The sequence below is a fragment of the Chanos chanos genome, chromosome 9, assembly GCF_902362185.1.
Source record: "Chanos chanos chromosome 9, fChaCha1.1, whole genome shotgun sequence".
NCBI lineage: Eukaryota > Metazoa > Chordata > Actinopteri > Gonorynchiformes > Chanidae > Chanos > Chanos chanos.
The window spans coordinates 24626984-24644360 of record NC_044503.1 but is presented as its reverse complement, the minus strand read 5'-3'; the positions used below and the strand labels follow the sequence as shown (position 1 = coordinate 24644360).

The following is a 17377-nucleotide window of genomic DNA, read 5'->3' as shown; positions in this document are numbered from 1 at the left end:
TTATCAGAGGTCTTATGTGCTGTCACACTCCGGCCTTGACTTTTTGTTACAGCGTTAGCCCTACTTGCACGTCTTTCTTTCTTTCTTTCTTTCTTTCTTTCTTTCTTTCTTTCTTTCTTTCTTTCTTTCTTTCTTTCTTTCTTTCTCTCTTTTCTGTTATATGCCATAAAGTATTCTCCACACTAATGTTCCTCAGCCATAGTGATCTCACTTCTCAAGGCAAAGCAAACAAACAAACAAACAAACAAAAGCCTGCATACTCTTTTTTTTTTTTTTAATTAAATATCGCCTCATAGCATTGTTTGTCCTTTGAAATTCTTACATCTGGAAGCGGTCTGTTATTATTTTTTTGCCCCTTTAAGCGATAAGAAAAGGAGAAACATCTGTTTGTGGACTGTTCCAGTTTGACTCTGTCATCATTTTTCAAACTCTTGCAAAGTAGAACATTTCGCTCATGACAACGTGACCCCTTCCTTTCCGACTCATTAGGTCCAAATCTCCCCACAAATGTTGTTTTTCTTCAGGGGAACTGCAGCTGTGTGTTTCTCTCTACCGAGCATGTTTTGATCGCACATGAAACATGTGCATGTGCATGCGTGTGTATGAGAGAGACAGAGAGGGAGAGAGAGAAGGAGAGAGAGGGAGAGAGAGAGCATGTAAATGGAGAATGTGTGTTTGCATGTGAGAGAGTGAACCACTGACCATCTTCTTGTCACTGTCATCTCTCTCCCTCTGTCTGTCTCTCTCTCTCTTTCTCTTCCTGCCTCTCTCTTTTTCTGTGTCTCTCTTGTTGGATGAGAGAGAGTCTTATAGTGGGGCAGACGCTTAATATATCTTTACTAATAAGAGATACATCCTCTCCTCTCCTCTCCTCTCCTCTCCTCTCCTCCTCTCTCTGTGTGAGGGACAGTTTGATGGATGGCGGAGGTCAGTGCTCAGGCACTGATGGTGATAGCCTGAGTCAGGGCTCAGATAGTGGTCCGCTCCCCTCTCCCCTCTCCTCTCTGGATTAGCAATCATGGAGAGGAGAGATAGGGAGTGATTAGTCCGGGGAGAGGAGGGGGTAGGGGTGGTGCGGGTGGCTGTCTTTGCCAGGACAGGACACCACTGTGCCACTGGAGCTGGTGTGTGTGTGTGCGCGCGTGTGTGTGTGTGTGTTATCAGCCGTACCCTCTCCTGCAGTGTGTCCTTTCCTCCAGGTCTTCTGCATTCCCATCGTACCTACAACTAAAAAGCACTAAGCACTCTTTCTGTAGCCTCTGTGTGTGTGTGTGTGTGTGTGTGTGTGTGTGTGTGTGAGTGTGTTTAGTTTTTGCTCTGTAAGAGAAAGAGAGAGAGAAGAAGAAAAAAGCAGAATGTATGTGCGTCTTAAAGTGTCTCAAATGTGTGTCCACATGTCTGCGTGAGCGCATGCAAGTGTATGCATCTGTGTGTTTTGCTCTTCCCTCAGGTGGTCTCGTTCCACCACATCAGAGAGCGTATTAGACATTGCTGTAAAGAAATTGCTCCCATGACTCCCGGAGGGTATAGGAGTTAAGGAGAGATTCTCTACTCCTCTGGCACCACATGTGTAATTAGGCCAAAGGGCAGGGCCTTGGAACTGCAGGAGAGAGAGCTTTGCTGTAAAGAAGCTATGGAGAGTTAATTGTTGACACTGGCTAATATTGCCCTAAAGGGGTGTCGTGTTTTATTTAGCTCTGTGATGAGCAATTGCACCAAAACGCCTCAGGCAGTGCAACACAGAATGAAGACTGCGAGAGAGAGGGAAAGAGAGAGAGAGAGAGGGAGAGAGAGAGGGAGAGAGAGACAGACAGGGGAAGTGAGAAAGTGAAAGGCTGAAGGAGAGAGAAAGACAGAGGGAAAGTTTTTGATTTGGCTTTTTTTTTGTTTTTTTTCAACATTTGCACGGTGAGGGCGATAATGATGTACTTTAAAAAGACTGTTAGCATATATTAAGCCTACACAGCGGCTGGAAGAGGAGACTAGGAATAGGTTTAGATTAGGCATGGCTGTATAGTACAGACCATAAAACTCCAATATAGGAGAAGAATAAAGAATGAGTGTAGTGTAAAGGGGTCACACTAGCCCTGCACTGTGGAGCTTTGTTTTCTAATTCAGCTTTCCTCCGTGTTTTATGTCTCCCTCTCTCTCACTCTGTCTCTCTCTTTCCGGTGCGTTTACGTCTCGACCTGCCCCCCCCCCCCCCCCCCCCCAATTTGTTTATTCCTTCATTCATGCATGTATACAACAACTTTAGCAAGCGATGCTAGCCCGCAGGTGTTGCTCGTAAATTTCTCGCCCATTGATTTGTAGTAGATATGGATTTTCTCTCTCTCTCTCTCTCTCTCTCTCTCTCTCTCTCTCTCTCTCTGCGTGTGAAGAGCCTCGCTAAAATAAGCTTTGTTTGGTGGGCTGGCTCCTATAAATCGGCCTGTGACATTTTGATAGCTGGCAAAGCGAGGAGTAGGGGAAAGCAAATGCCATTAGACGAGGGCAGGATTAAAAACTGTCATTCAAACGTGCCATTATGGGGCCAAACGAGTCTGCCATGCCACGGGAATGGACCAGAAGTATCACCCGCGTCTCCATAAACAGAGAGAGAGAGAGAGAGAGAGAGAAGGAAAGAAAAGAAAAAGGGGGAAGAACTCGGGGTCTTATCAGTCAGGGATGTCTTTTGGTAAACAGCGAGTCGTAAATATTTCAGCCGTCACCGCGGAGTGCGGGACAGCTGTTCCCTTCTGCATGTTAATGACGGCGGGCTAACGGAGCCCTTAGGCTGAAAGGCTTCCTTCAACACGCTGTGCCCCCCCCCCCCCCCATCCCCACACACACCACCCCACAGCCCTGTGCAACCCCCCCCCCCTTCAGAGAACCTCACACTAACCCCCACCAAGAGATGCCAGCTTTCTCACTGTGTCCGCTTTGTGCTCTCAACCGCAAACACGTAAAGACATTACACCAAAGTCGCTGGGAGGTCAAGCTGGAGTGTTTGTCTATACAACTTCTGGAAAAAGAGAAAAGAGAGAGAGAGAGAGAGAGAGAGAGAGAGAGAGAGAGTGATTGTATGAGTGCTGCAAAGTGCTTGTGAGTGAAAATTTGAGCAAAAACACTTTTTTTGGTAGGTTATCATTATTAGTTTTGTGCAATTACAAAATGTTTATGTAATCAAAAATAGCTCAAATAGCCCACGGAGCTAGGCAAATCTTTCCAAATGACCATGAAATGCGTTTTTAGCTGTAACCTCTAAGTAGAGCGATGAAAGCAATATGGAGAGCTATGGTCGTGTATCCACTGACTATTGCATTAACAAAGGCTATTATCTGCAACATTTAAGGCTTGATTGTGTGTGACAAGTCCTAGTTTTTTCCTCCCTCCCTCTCTCTCTCTCTCTCTCTCTCTCTCTCCCTCTGACTCTCTCTCTTTCATACTCTCACTTTCTCTCATACTCTCTTTCTCTCTCTCTCTCTCTCTCTCTCTCTCTCTCTCTGTCTCTCAGCAGAGGGGAATTTTCACGACATAGCTCGACAGCGCACTCAACAAACCAACTTGTGTGATGTGATTTGAAAGCTTTATGTGATTCATCAATTAATTGTATGCCAAAACTCTTTTTCAATCTCTCTCTCTCTCTCTCTCTCTCTCTCTTTCACTCCTCTTTCTCCCCACACCTTTATCTCTTCCATAGCAGCCTTTGGCGTTGAACGTCTCTGACAGAGTGTGATAATGTGTGGTGTTAGTGAGTGCTTACTGTACACTGATGTTACGGGGGGGGGGGGGGGCTCCATATATGTCTCGTTTAGTTCAGAGTTATGCTCATTTAGACATAGCTACGAGGTCAGGAGGCTGTGAAAACACGCCCATTTTAAGTTGCTGTAAAGGAATTGTTTGAAAGGATCCCTTTCAAGTCATGAAGAGCCCAGAGCCTTCTGCTGAATTCATCTTTTTACAGGCACTTTTACAGTTCCCAAACAAACAAACAAATGAAAAAAAAATTCCGGGACGTGAAAAGTCTATGTACAGTGCACAGTTTTTTTAATGTGTCAAACAGGTGAATGTGTGTATATGTACATGTAAGAACTTGCGTTGCTGTGCTTTTGAAGAGAGTCAATTCCATGAGGAGTTTTTTCAGTCCAAATGAGGTTTACTGTGGCCATTTTCTTGACTAGATGTGTTGTTTTATGTAACTTAATACCGTCATGGACGGAAAAAAAAAACAAACCATGCGATATGTTTCATGCAAAAGAGATTACGTTTCAAAAAGAAAACATTGGGTTACGACGCCCTTGGGAACTGAATCCATTTTTGCTTTGGTACAAATGAAGTGAGCTGATTGGCTCATTGGATTTGAATGTGGTATGGGCTTGATTTGATTTGGTACCCAGAACAGTTTCCCTTCATATGTGTCTGATTGTGTACGGGCACAAAGTGTTCATTATCCACAGTATAATTTCTGGGGAAAAAAAAGTGGGGCGGGGGGGGGGGTCATTGGTCTCTTTACCATCTGTACCATTCATGTGAGCTGGATGAGAATTAGCTGCGATTAGCTGTTTTCAGTTCCAGACCATTCCCAACTCTTGTGTTGGCTACAGCACAGCATGGCCACCCCCCCCCCCCCAGCTTAAATCTGACAGCATTGAGACCTCTATATTTTTTCTGAGCGAACCGTGGAGTTGACTGTAAACGGTCGTGATTTAACCGTAGAGGCAATGAATCCGTTTGTCATTAACTGCCCATTAAAGCGTTTACGAAGCCACTTCGGTAATTTTCCTGCATGTGCGAGCGTTGCGTACACGCGTGTGCGCGCGAGCACGCGTGTTTGTTTTTCTTAGTACAACAATAACCTCGGTTATACGTGTCGTAAATCGTGTCAAGGCGATACCTCCAAATTACGGTTGTATATTCTGTGTTTTGCGGCTGCCTCTGCCTGCCTCAGATGTGTTGTGAGAGAGATAATTGGTTCCTTTTCATGTGAGAGGAGATCAAGCCACTGGGCATATTTGCGGGAAAAAAGGGCCTGAGGCTAGAATCGCTGATACCAGGCTACGGATAAGAGAAAACAATATTTACTTAATGAACTATTTGTTTGCTCGTTGTGATCAATCAATAAAAGGTAATGAAGGGAACTATTTCATTCATTTGGGGGAAAAATAAAAATAGATTTGTTTAGAGGGAGGCTTTTTTAACTGACATATTGGAGTAAGGCCTGTTCAGGTCCCCCTGCAGGAAGAATATATAAAGAGAGATCATTGAACATAGGCAGAGGAGGAGAGAGAGAGACAAGAGAGGAATGATGTGTAAGAGAGAGAGAGAGAGAGGATCCATGGTCTTTCAAATTTTTAGGGGCTGGGTACCAGGACATGAAAAAGTATAGTCGACTCTCTCTCTCTCTCTCTCTCTCTCTCTCCGACAGTGGCTCCCCTGCATCATCTATTTCTTCAGACAGTTAGGGACCTAATTGTAATGAACATCAGGTAAACAGCAGTCTGCGGAGGAGGTGACAGTGAAAACAAACAGATTTTGGATGAGTGTGTGCTGAGGGAGAGATGTGTGTAAATGTGTGTGTGTGTGTGTGTGTGTGTGTGTGTGTGTGGACTTGAGCTGTGCAATCATTTTCTCCAACAGATGTGCCGCTCGTCTTGTTCCCTTTATCCCACAGCTAGTCACGTCATCCCCACTTTGTCTTTCTTTCTCTCTTCCTCCCTCTTTCTCTCTCTCTCTCTATCTGTTTCACTGACTCTCTCTCTCTCACTCTAACTCTCTCTCTCTATCTCTTTTTCACTAATTCTATCTCTCTCTCTCTCTCTCTCTCTCTCACTCTAACTCTCTGTCTCTCTCCATCTCTGTTTCACTAACACTCTCTCTCTCTCTTTCTCAATCTAACTCTCTCTCTCTCTCTGTTTCACTCACTCACTCACACTCTCTCTCTCTCTCTCTGTTTCACTCACGCTCTCTCTCTCTCTCTGTCTAGCCAACACTTTGTTTCTAAGCCTCCCTCTACCTGACTGATTTGGTTCATTTTGTCATGCATGGGCTTCTCCTTCCCATATCTTCCTCCCTTTATTTCTCCTCTCCTGTCTGCTGTAAGGAACAAGTTTGAAAATTAATTTTATCTAAAAAGTGTGGAACCAAGGAAATTATCATCCATTAATTTTTTTTTTTATTATTTACTTTACTACTTTTATGTTCACTGCTTAATTTTTTAGCACTTCCTTTTTTTAATCACTTTTTATGTTTTATTGTTTTTAATATATATTTTTAGATTATTACTTATTTAGCAATTTCTTTGGAAACTTCTTTATGTTTCCTCTTTAGTGACTACTCATTGCAGGCATATAGAAATGAAAAGACTTTTAAATACAATAGTAAGTCTATTAAAAATAAAGACAACACCATTAAATCCATGAAATAAAAATCTTTATAGCCTTTCATCAGATTTATGTCCACACAGCCTATATTAGTGCTTTATAAGCTAGGGATGGTCATGATTTGAAAAGGTGGAATAATGGGTATGGTGTACGATGATGTTCTTGTCTGAATAAACACATTTCCATGATAAGCTGTTTATCTTGAGGAATCTCTGGGGACTTTGAAACCGGTTCATATGTTCCCTTTAGCCCTTTGGAAGGTTTTGTTCAATGTCTTGATTTGCAATTTTGCAAAATGTGATTTATTGCTCCTTTAGCCGAAGAAGACCGCCCTAATTTTCTTCTTCTTCTTCTTCTTCTTCTTCTTCTTTTTTTTTGTCTCAGCTGGTTTGGAGTCAACTTGTTTTCAGCTGCTTTCATGACATTGATTAAACAGGAATGTGTGGTTCAGTGAAGCTGACTAACTTCAGAAAACCCCAAATATTATGATGTTTCTTCATACTATTCTCCTCATATCAGCTGAGACATTAGATTAGCACAGAGTTAGACCCTGTAAAGCACTAAGAGCTTGACCATTGCATGCTGGGATACCATCTCCCTAAGTGTAGGACAAGACAAATGAGTTGGAGTTGCTAGTAAGACAAAAGATTTGTCTCCCCATTAGAACTACATGAATATCTTCATTAACACGACTGATTTTTTTAAGCCCTACCTGTAGATTTTTGCCCAGGATTAAAAGACTCTCGTCTCTCTTCTGAAGACGTTCTAAGTTGATGGAACTGGTTTCAGGGAGATTTGAGGGCAGTTTCAGAGAGAGAGAGAGAGAGAGGTGAGAGAGGAGTACAGTTGATGCCTCACACTCAGTGCAAGTACAATTAAAATGAACCTACTCCAAATATTCTTATTACCTCTAATTATAGCTATTATTACCACTCTAGATTAGGCAATCATCAGACATGAGAAACCTTACTCATACTTTTTTTCATATGGCCTCAGGCCTCTGTCTGTCACTGCTGTTTTGATCTAACAGAAATGTTCGTTTTGTGTAACATATCATAGCCATATCCATTATTAAATGAGTGGGCTGTCCTGTATGACTGTCTACTCTAACAGATGTAAAACAAACCCATAGTTTGTCCTTCTGCTGGTTGCTGTTTCTTCTCACTCACCCCATAGCGTAACCTAACATGGTCTTGCATGATCCTTAATCTCTCTTCTCTTACTTTATTTGTCTTTTATGGTTGTTTTTTTACTCCGTATATATATTTTTTACCTCAGTATTTTTCATTATCTTGTCATTGTGATAATGTTGTAGATCCCCTGTTGTTAGACATTTTTGCTAAACAACGCTTACGTTGACATGTCTTTTAGATTCATTCAGCCTTCCGCGTTGCACGCTGAGATTTTGTCTCTCAGTTGTTTTAAAACTTGGGTCAGGGTTTGTGTGGCAACCCATGAAGAAACTTGACGAATGTTGTCTGTGTGTGAGTGTGCAGAAATCCCACCCACAGTGTTATCTGATTGGTTCTTCACACAATGTCACAGAGGTCAATCAGTATATAGAGTATTTCAAAGACCTGTTAGATGCTGTATCACCTCTGTTAGGATATGGTAGTAGAGCAGGGAAAGGCACTGACATACACACGAGACGCTGGAGGGGGCCGCCTGCCTGGGATTTGCTGACTGGATGAGCTCTCGCGAGAGAGGAGCTCAAGAACTCTTTAACTGGTTTCCCGCGAACTTGGGCGGCCACCGTTCTGGTTCACTGCGCATTCCTACTCCTGGAGATTTCCCCTCTGTATGGACGAAATTTGGTTTTGGTTGAAGTCTTTGCGGTATTACCCTCACTTGTTGGATTGCCATCACCACAACTCAATTGCTAAGGACCAGCTTGGGCTCAGTGAGCGACGTACAGACATCACAGCGCCTTGGAACAGCTCCATGGAGACACCACCCGCCTTCTCCAGGGTTGGCCGTGTAGCCCTCCACGCATCTCCTTAGTTAAATATACACACATAGACAGGTATACTTCCACGCTATATGCAGCACATAGGGTGGTATTGGGTTAGGGGACTGGTCTTAATGAGATAAGTTCTTCTATTTCCCTAGACTGATTCGTTTGGATAGGTGCCCGGCATTCTTTCCCCTAACACCTCTAGGTGCAAATCTAGGTGGTGTTCAGTCTACTGGAGTCTGGGAGGGTTGGTATGTTAGTATTTATTCTGCATCTGTTTCTATAGCCATACTCTCTCATTATCACATATGGAATTAACATATACGTTCTCTCTTCAAACACCCACTTTCATACCCAGAAGGCTGTATACTTAAAACACATTATTGTTGGTACTGAGCAGATGTATGATTGTGGGTTTGAAGTCTTCCATTCTGTTGGGGGTTCAATGGTAAACACAGCCTCTAACGAAAAAAAAAAAAATTCCAAAAGAGCCATTTATCAACATTAATCGCGAGCTTGCGCGTTTCGCCCACCTCCACAAATGCCGAAACGCGTTGTTGTTGTTGTTGTTGTTGTTGTTGTTGTTGTTGTTCTTTCTGCATTTTTTCCCACTCTCTCTTTCTTTTCATCCTCGACACTGAATGCGTGCCACTGTAAAACTGGTCCGTGCTTGTAGGGACCAGCCAAGCTGGTGCTGAGAATTTCTGGTCCTGGCCCGTGTTTTTGGCGTGACAAGCTCGTGCCCTCTAGCATCTCTGCATAACAGAACAGTCGGCGCCTGACCCATCTTCACAGGACATGGCAGCATCCCCATGTCCTTCTCTGTAAAGTTCACCCCAGTATACTTCATCATATGCTTTTGTATACATAAACCCTATATTAGTAGAAGACTTGTTTTTATGTTTTTTTTTCTTATATACATTTTGAAGAACTATTTCATCACTTAAAGTTTCAAATTGTGTTCCTCATGTATGAGTCCCTTGGTGCAGGAAAAAAAAAGACAAAATTTTGGCCTTATGTTAATTTAAGGGTTTTGTGCCTTATTTTAAGTTAAGACTTCCACCAGTGGTTACCTGCAATCTTTTTTAGCCATATCCGAAAAGACCCTAGAACTTCTGACTTCCTGTCTTAAAGGGGTGTTGACCCAGTCCACATCACACAGAACGCTTGCATATATCATATGCAAGGACTAATACCTATGACTGGTCTAATCAAGACTATGCAGACTAAATTGAATTGGATATGTTTGTTGTGGGTCCAAACAAGACATGCTGTTGCATAAGTTTATATGACTAGGGTTAAGTACAATTAAATGCTTGTAAGCATAGGACTGTTTAGTTTTCTGTGTATTTGTATCAGCATGTTCTGTAGTCAGCATCACTGCTAACTTTTATAATCCTACTTGCACTGACATATGTGATGGCTGGTAGATAAAAATTTATCCAATCCCTTTGAGCGAAGCTCTCCAAAGCCCTTTTCTTTCCTTTTAAGTCAGTCAGCACAATACACTATTGTTTAGCTGGTTAAAAAGCCATAAAATGCAAAAAATTTCTCTCTTTTCCCCTCTTATCACTCTTCCACTCATACATGTGTACAGAGAGAGCCTGTGGAAGATTAGAAGAGCTTTTTCCTCCTCCCTAGACAATGCTGATTAATCCACAAAGGGTGTAGATGGTGTCTGATAACAGTGGCTCCAAGGGTGAACTCCATTGGTCTGGCTGGCGCAGTCAGAAATCCTTAAAGAGCTGATGACTAATGCCACCTGAAAAAGATGGTATTCAGACTCCATTTGTTTCAGAGTCCCCCCCCCCCCTTTTAGCTTTATTTATTACAACTCTAATTGAAATCGTACGAGAGATTGAAATATCAATAGAACTTTATATATGACATTTAAGCCCGGTTGAAGAACAAACCATTAGCATGATTCACCGCGATTTAGGCCATCGATCATTTAGGCAAGCTGCAAATGTACCAGAATAATGAATGACTGCAGGTGTTCGTATTTTTGTAATTAATTGCCAGGTAATTGGACAAATCACTGGTCTCGCTGGTAAAATATGTAGTGGGAATGACATTTCGAAGGACGGATATGTCTTTCGGAAAGACTCGTTATTCCTAAGCAAAAATGGTATCAGAGAAGCCTAGTAACTTTTGATGGTAATATCTGCTTCCAGTCCTGGCCTGATAAATATGGCCATATCAACGTGTGTGACTCTCTCTATCTGTCTCTCTCTCTCTCTCTGAATTGCCTTTTTATTTTTAGGTTTGATCCTGTATACATTGTGTAGTGCATTGGTCACTGGTTTTGTACCAGGTTTCATTCAGTCTCTTGTATCTTCTTGCATCCCCCAGGTTCCCCTGAGGGCTTTTGGACGACATGGACACCGCCCTGGGTCAGTGACTCAAATCCATCTTTCATCCCGAGCAGGAAGACCAAGAGATCTCAGCTTGGATCTGAATATCTCTCTCTATCAACGGGGGACAGCCCTTTTGTCACAAATCAAAAGAAAAAGCAGGTAGAGAGAAACAAGAGCCGAAGGTTCCTGAGCCACTTTTGGATTCGATCAAACTAACTGGGTCTGCCTTTACAGCCATGCTAACCGGTGCCCCGAGGATCTGTCTGCCGCTGAGCCTGCTGCTGCTGGTGATTTTACTGCGGCTGGGCCAGCTCCACGCAGCCCCTTCTGGACCGGAGTCAGATACCTGCTCGACCTTGGTCCAGAGTCGTTTCTTCGGCTTCTTCTTCTCCTCATCTGCCTTTCCCAGTACGCCCTGCTCGTGGACCCTCCAGAACCCCGACCCCAGACGCTACACGATCTTCATCAAAGTGACCAAGCCCACGGAGAACTGCGTGCCACGGCAGGTCCGTACCTTCCAGTTCGACTCTTTCCTGGAAACCACTCGCACCTTCCTGGGCATGGAGAGCTTCGACGAGGTGGTAAAGCTATGCGACTCCACCACCCACATCGCCTTCGTTGAGGCCGGGAAGCAGTTCTTGCAGATGCGTAAGGGTTTGCCCAGAGCGGGCACAGTTCCTAAGGACGGAGACGAAGAATTTAAGGTGGAGTACCTGGTCGTCGGGAAGAGAAACCCCAGCATGGCGGCTTGTCAGATGCTGTGCCAATGGATGGAGGACTGCCTGACTTACAGCACCTCCAGCAGGCCCTGTGGTATCATGCAGACCCCTTGCCAATGTTGGGATCCACGGCCACCGGACAAAGAGTCTGACGGATGCTACAGGGATGGAGTTTATTTGGAGAATTGCCTTCCCAGCACAAGAGAGATTGCCTCTGACACAGAAACTAGCGGTGAGTAACCCACTACTTTTCCATAGCCAAACAGATTATGGGCCAGCTTATCTAACATTAAACTGACATTTGAAAATATTTGAGTATAGGAAATACTAACTGACATGCTATTAATATGTGTATTTGAAATATGATGAATATTTAAGGGTGACACCAAAAAAAAATGCACAAGCTTACGACTTTAATGTGCCTGTTAATTCTAAAGTTGTCACTGCAGCAAAAGCTGGCATTCCAGCATGTTAAGTTCTCTCTTCAGCTCATTTTCTGATATAAAATGTGAAGAAATAGCATTTAAAAAAAGAAAAAAAGGAACAGACATTTCAACAAAAGTGCTCTGAAGCTAATGGGAGGAAAGAAAAAGAGGTTTTGAATTTCAGCTGATGCGGCCAGGCCGTTTGACCTTGACTGTGTGGCGCCATAAGCCCTCTGCTGTGGCTCTGACGGGGGATACCGGATCGGCCTCTGGGAGGTTTTCTGTGTCGGACGGGCTCTGAGAGTGACATGAGATAGGAGTGTATTGTTGCACTGGGAGAGAGACAGGGGACAAGGAGCCTCGTGGCTGGAACTCTCGGAGCTATTGCCCAAACACCTCTCCTCAGAGACGGGAAGTGGGTTGGAAACTCGACCCTGAGGAAAAGGCCCTCGGCCAGTGGGATGGGGCGTTACCCCTCCAGCATTCAGTGACCTTGTTGTAACACCTCTTCTCCCTTATCCTCTCCCTTCATCCTTCTACCTTTCCCAAACAATTTAAACTCTTTCCAGTCCAATTCTCTGGTTGTTCGACAGTAGCTTTTGGCATTGAGTGAGGCTGTCAGAAACGCAGTGCCGATCAGTCAGTGCCGCACTGTAATTTTCACTGCGACCAACCGTCACTTAGTCAATAACTCAACTTATTGGAAATTAGATGAGTTCCCTCAAATATGTTCCTAGGGAAGAAGACAGCGTCTTACACACTTGCAATCCAAAATAGCAACTCATATTCATGCTGCATAATGGTGGGGAGAGAAATGAGAGAGAGATGAATTGAGCTCAGGCGAAAAGGAGGAGAAAGGAGAGATGGATGGATGGACGGACGGACGGCTAGGTGACATGATGAAGAGAAACAGATAATGGAGCTGTTGAGAGAGTGGGATACAAGCCAGGGAGTGAGACGCAAGCTACTGCGTGAGGACGGAAGGCCAAACGCTGAAAAGAAAAGTTGATTAATGAGAGATCAGCAGTGCATGGCAGTTCATGGTTTAAGATCCCTCTAGTCTTGTCTGCGTTTGCGTTCATTCATTCGCCTGACAGGAGGAGCTGACAGTTTCTCTATCTCTTAAGGCTGAAAAGAAACTCCACTAGAGCAAACAAAGAGAAAGAGAGAGAGAGAGAGAGAACGCTTTGGCCTTCTTGACGTGCTTAAGGCGTGTTTATTTGTAGACGTTTGACCCATTGCTCAGAGGCAGGGCTTCACAGAGGAAGCTTGGATTCATTTCTCAGTCTAGAGAGCACAGAAGAGCGACAGACAAAATCCCTTATTTGAAAGACGGAGTGAAGTGTAAGGCTTTTGTTGGAGAAGAGAGAAAGAGACAGAGAGAGAGAGAGAAAGAGAGAGAGACAGAGACAGAGATGGGTGGATTGGACATATTAGGGAGAAGAGAGAATGATGGAGAGAGAGAGGAGAGGGGAGAAAAAAATTGTGCTTCTCTTCATGGTTTGCACTTTTCTCTATTCTGCTCAGATGTTGCGAGAGAGCTTAGGTTAAGTAAGATGAATGTTTGCGTCGTTTATTTCCTAGCAAGGCGTTTTGAAGTGGGAGAGAGCCGATATGGGTTTGCTGTGATGTTGCTAAACTAAGGGATTTAAAATGACTGCCCCCAAAAGACTCAAGAGCTTTGTATCCTTAGGCTATCATATACGCCTTAACACCTCTCTCCCACACACGCACACACACACACACACACCACGAGAGAGACAGACTGAGCAGTTTCAGTGTAGGTGGCTGAAAAAATGGTTTTGTGAGCAGCATCTCACTGTGGGGGTGTGTGTGCAGTTTTGACCACCAGGGGCGCTGTGTGGGCTACATCATTTCACCGCTTAGACAGCCAGCTTTGCACCCACTTCACTGATTTAACTCTCTCTCTCTCTCTCTCTCTCTCTCTCTTTCTCTCTCTCTCCTTCTCTCTCTCTCTGCGTGTTTAGCTCCCTACGTAGTAAGGGTAGTTAGGGAATGCGACTGAAGACAGAACGGTTCGTCATTTCTTCACGAAGTGAACAAGAGCGTGCTGTCTCAAAGCCCCTCCAAATCGCCCAAAGGCTGATTAAAAATTCACATTTTAATTAAGCAATTTTACTGCCGTTACTTTACATGTGATAATGAAAGACTGCCCTGGGCCTGGGGTGTGTATGAGGTTGAGTCTGAGCATTCACCCGTGTGTGTTTGCACGTGTGTGTGTGTGTGTGTGTGTCTGTGTGTGTGTGTTGGCAGCAAAGCTATTAATTCTGAGCCATAAATACTCACAGGAGGAGAGAAAAGGGGGAAGTTTAACTTCTTTTTCGATTGTCTGCTCTCCTGTACCAGCTCATCGCTCATCTGTGACTCCAAGATAATGGCTGGCAGCAGGACTCTCTCTCTCTCTCTCTCTCTCTCTCTCTCTCCCTCTTTCTCTCTCGCACTCTCTGTGCCAGGATGTGACAAGAATCCCTCCTCACTTTGACAGCAGCTCATTCCTGCTCGTGACTCTGTCTCTCTCTTTCTTTCTCTCTCTCTCTATCCCTCTCTCTATCTCTATCTTTCTTGCTCTCTCCTCCCCTCTCTCTCTCTGTCTCTCTCTGTCACACTCTCATTTACTTTCACTTCATCTCTCTTTTGTTTTGGTTTTTTTTTTGTTTCACCTGTCTTTCTCTTCGTGTTCTCCTCCTCAGCTTTTTCTCGACGATTTGTCTTCCTGTTGTAGCAGTGTTCCATTGTCGCTGGAGCAGGAAGAAGGGAGTCCTTTCTTTTGTTTAAACACACATTCCTCCTCCACCGACTCCGCTGCTTGGCAAAGTGTGTAGTGACGCATGTAAAGCCACGCTGTCCTTGGATTTTTTTTTTTTTGTCTTTTTTTTTCACAAATGGTATAATGAAGACAAATTGTGACACATCGATCTGGGTGCACATCTACTGCTGTTCCCATAGATAGTGGAAAATGTCAATCCACACGTGGGTGTTTGTGTGTGTGTGTGCGCGTACATGTGTTTGTGTGTGTGTGCTGACACATGGTGCACGGTTATCATTAGGCAGAAATCGTAGTTTTCAGGTTTGGACAGAAGGGGATTCTCCAGAGGGACCAGCAGACAGGTCACCACCCCTCCCTCTCCCGAACCCCTACCCCCCCACACACAATCATAGCACAGCCTGGATATGAATCAGCCTGGACTTCACCCAGGTGGGTGCTGAAAAAAGCAGGAGTTTTCTCATTAGCAAGCACACCAGTCTCCAGTGCCTGATAGCCGAATGCGTCCGTCATGAGGAGGTGGACAGCAGCATGCTGTCTCTCTCTCTCTCTCTCTCTCTCTCTCTCTCTCTCGGGGCTCCCCCGCTCTGGATCTCCAGCTGAGAGTCCTCTGTGACCTCCTCTACGATCTCCCTGCCCACAGAGAGAGACACAAGGAGAATACGCTTGGGGCCCCTCAGAGCCTAAACTGAAGAGCCCTGAAATTACAGCAGAAATGGGAGGAAGACCGAAAAAGAGAAGTGAAGTGGTTTTGATGGATGGATTAGTTCCCCACGCACACTAGAGCTGACACGCTGATAGGCACGAAGGAAAATCTTATGTACCTTCTCTCTCTCTCTCTCTCTCTCTCTCTATGGAAAATAGACAGAGAAACCAAGCTGTTTCCATAGGAACACAAGTTACCATCTGCATGGTTAAGACACCTTAAAAGCGCCAAGCTGTTAACTGGAGACCCAGTCAACAACTTTAATGAGGAATGGGACAAAAAGCGATCCCTCCTTTCCCCCTTCTCCTTGTTGCCCCCCTCTTGAAAACAATTTGTTCTTTCGGTTGTTTTTTTTTTCTTTTCTTTTCTTCTCACGCGGACCAAAATGTCTGTATTCAGTATTTTTGTACAGTAATCTGAGGTATGCAGAGTCCTCTTTAAGTTTTGAACTAGTCACCAAAGTGGGAAAAATATGTGGCTAGCTAGCTAAGGTCGACAGGAGACGAGCCTGACAACCTTAGCTAGTGCTCTAGTACCTTATACAACACGATACTTTGGTCTTTCTGTGGGTTCAAAAAAAGAAATAGTATGTAACTTTTTGTCAGCTCTTGTTGTTCTCTATTCTTAAAAGAAAAATAGAAGTATATATTTGTCTATGACTGATTTGTGAGTGTTACAGATCATATTGCAACAATAGAGCGCAGAGACCGTTAAATATTTGGTGAAATATTTGGACCTTTTTTGACTTGGACTTTTTTTTTTTGAGAGGTCAAAACTACATTTTATCTTATTTAATCCAGTACCCGATCAGAAATCTGAAGGTCATTACGCTAAAATATTAATTTGTCTCACGGGAAACGTGACAAAGCAGAGGCTAAAAGCTTCAGTTTGAGGACAAGCAAAATGTTCTCTTCCCTCTCTCTTCACTGCTTGTAAAGAGTAAAGTATTTTGGTTCTAAAGAATCTGAATGGATCACAAAGACAACAACTTGTCTCACGCATCGGTTGACAGAAAGCAAAAACTTTTATTTTTTTCGTATCTGGTCAGTTTACAGATAGATTTTTGAGGTAATGTTTTCCTAAGAAGCCAGCTCAACCCTACTCACCGAATGTCTGTGTGGTTAATGGTTTTGGAACACTAAGGTGTGCCGGTGTAACACAGAAAGGGCGCCTGTGTGCGTGTGTGTGTGAGCGAGAGAAAGAGAGAGAGAGAGAGAGAGAGAGCATGTCTGTGTTCTTATCAGTAAGTGTTTCTCTGTTAAAGATGGATGTTTGTGGAAAGAAATCAGAAAGCAAAAGAAGCCTGGTGATCTTTCTACTCATCTGTCGGACTGAAGAAACGTGGGGAGGGCCATCTTATCCTTTTAGTGAAGCTGTTTGCTGTTTCTGTCTGAGATTTTTCTCTTTTTTTCTTTCTTTCTTTCTTTCTTTCTTTCTTTTTTTCTTTTTCTCTTTTTCGTTCCCCCTGAACAGAGGCATCCATCTTTGAAATTGAAACGTCGACTCTCGCTGACCCACACCTGCAACCAATAAACACTCCACCAAATCTCAATTTATGTCTTTTTTTGTCTCGCTTTTTATCAAGCTATATTCTTATCAATAATGAGTCTCCACAGCCTTCGGACGACGCCTCCTTAGAAACTGTTTTCCCTGAGATTTGGAGTCAGACGCGCGTTGACACGAGGTCCTGATACACAGGCGTTTTGTGTTTGCGTTTGCTCTTTGGTGCTTGGTTTGAGTGCTGCTTCAAAACATATAGTCGTTCAGTCCGTACATTTAAATTTGGTACCGATACTTTTCAAGTCCATTACATAAGTGTACACTCATTTTCTCACAGAATTTTCCCAGTAGTGATGCAGAAAATACAGTTTTTGGGGTGGGGGGGGGCGTTTTGCATGTAGGAGTGAGTGAATGTACAGTACATTTGGGGTGAGGTTTTACTGACGTAAAAGCGGGTATTTTCACTGAAGACGGGCGATGTTAACGGTCGGGTGTATCCCTTTTTCGTTCGTAGCATTAAGGTTGAGTAGTGAGCAGCTGGGGTGCATGTGTGCTGTAGAAGTTGCTGA

The 17377-nt window shown here is 43.8% G+C and overlaps 1 protein-coding gene across 1 annotated transcript in view; it reads left to right on the top strand.

Moving 5' to 3' along the window:
- The first annotated feature begins 10909 nt into the window (after positions 1-10909).
- The window catches only part of adgrb1a (adhesion G protein-coupled receptor B1a), a 43576-nt gene continuing 37108 nt past the window's right edge, over positions 10910-17377 (top strand). The window contains exon 1 of the mRNA XM_030785321.1: positions 10910-11624. Within this exon, the coding sequence (XP_030641181.1) occupies positions 10910-11624 (715 nt within the window). The remainder of the gene's footprint in view (positions 11625-17377) is intronic.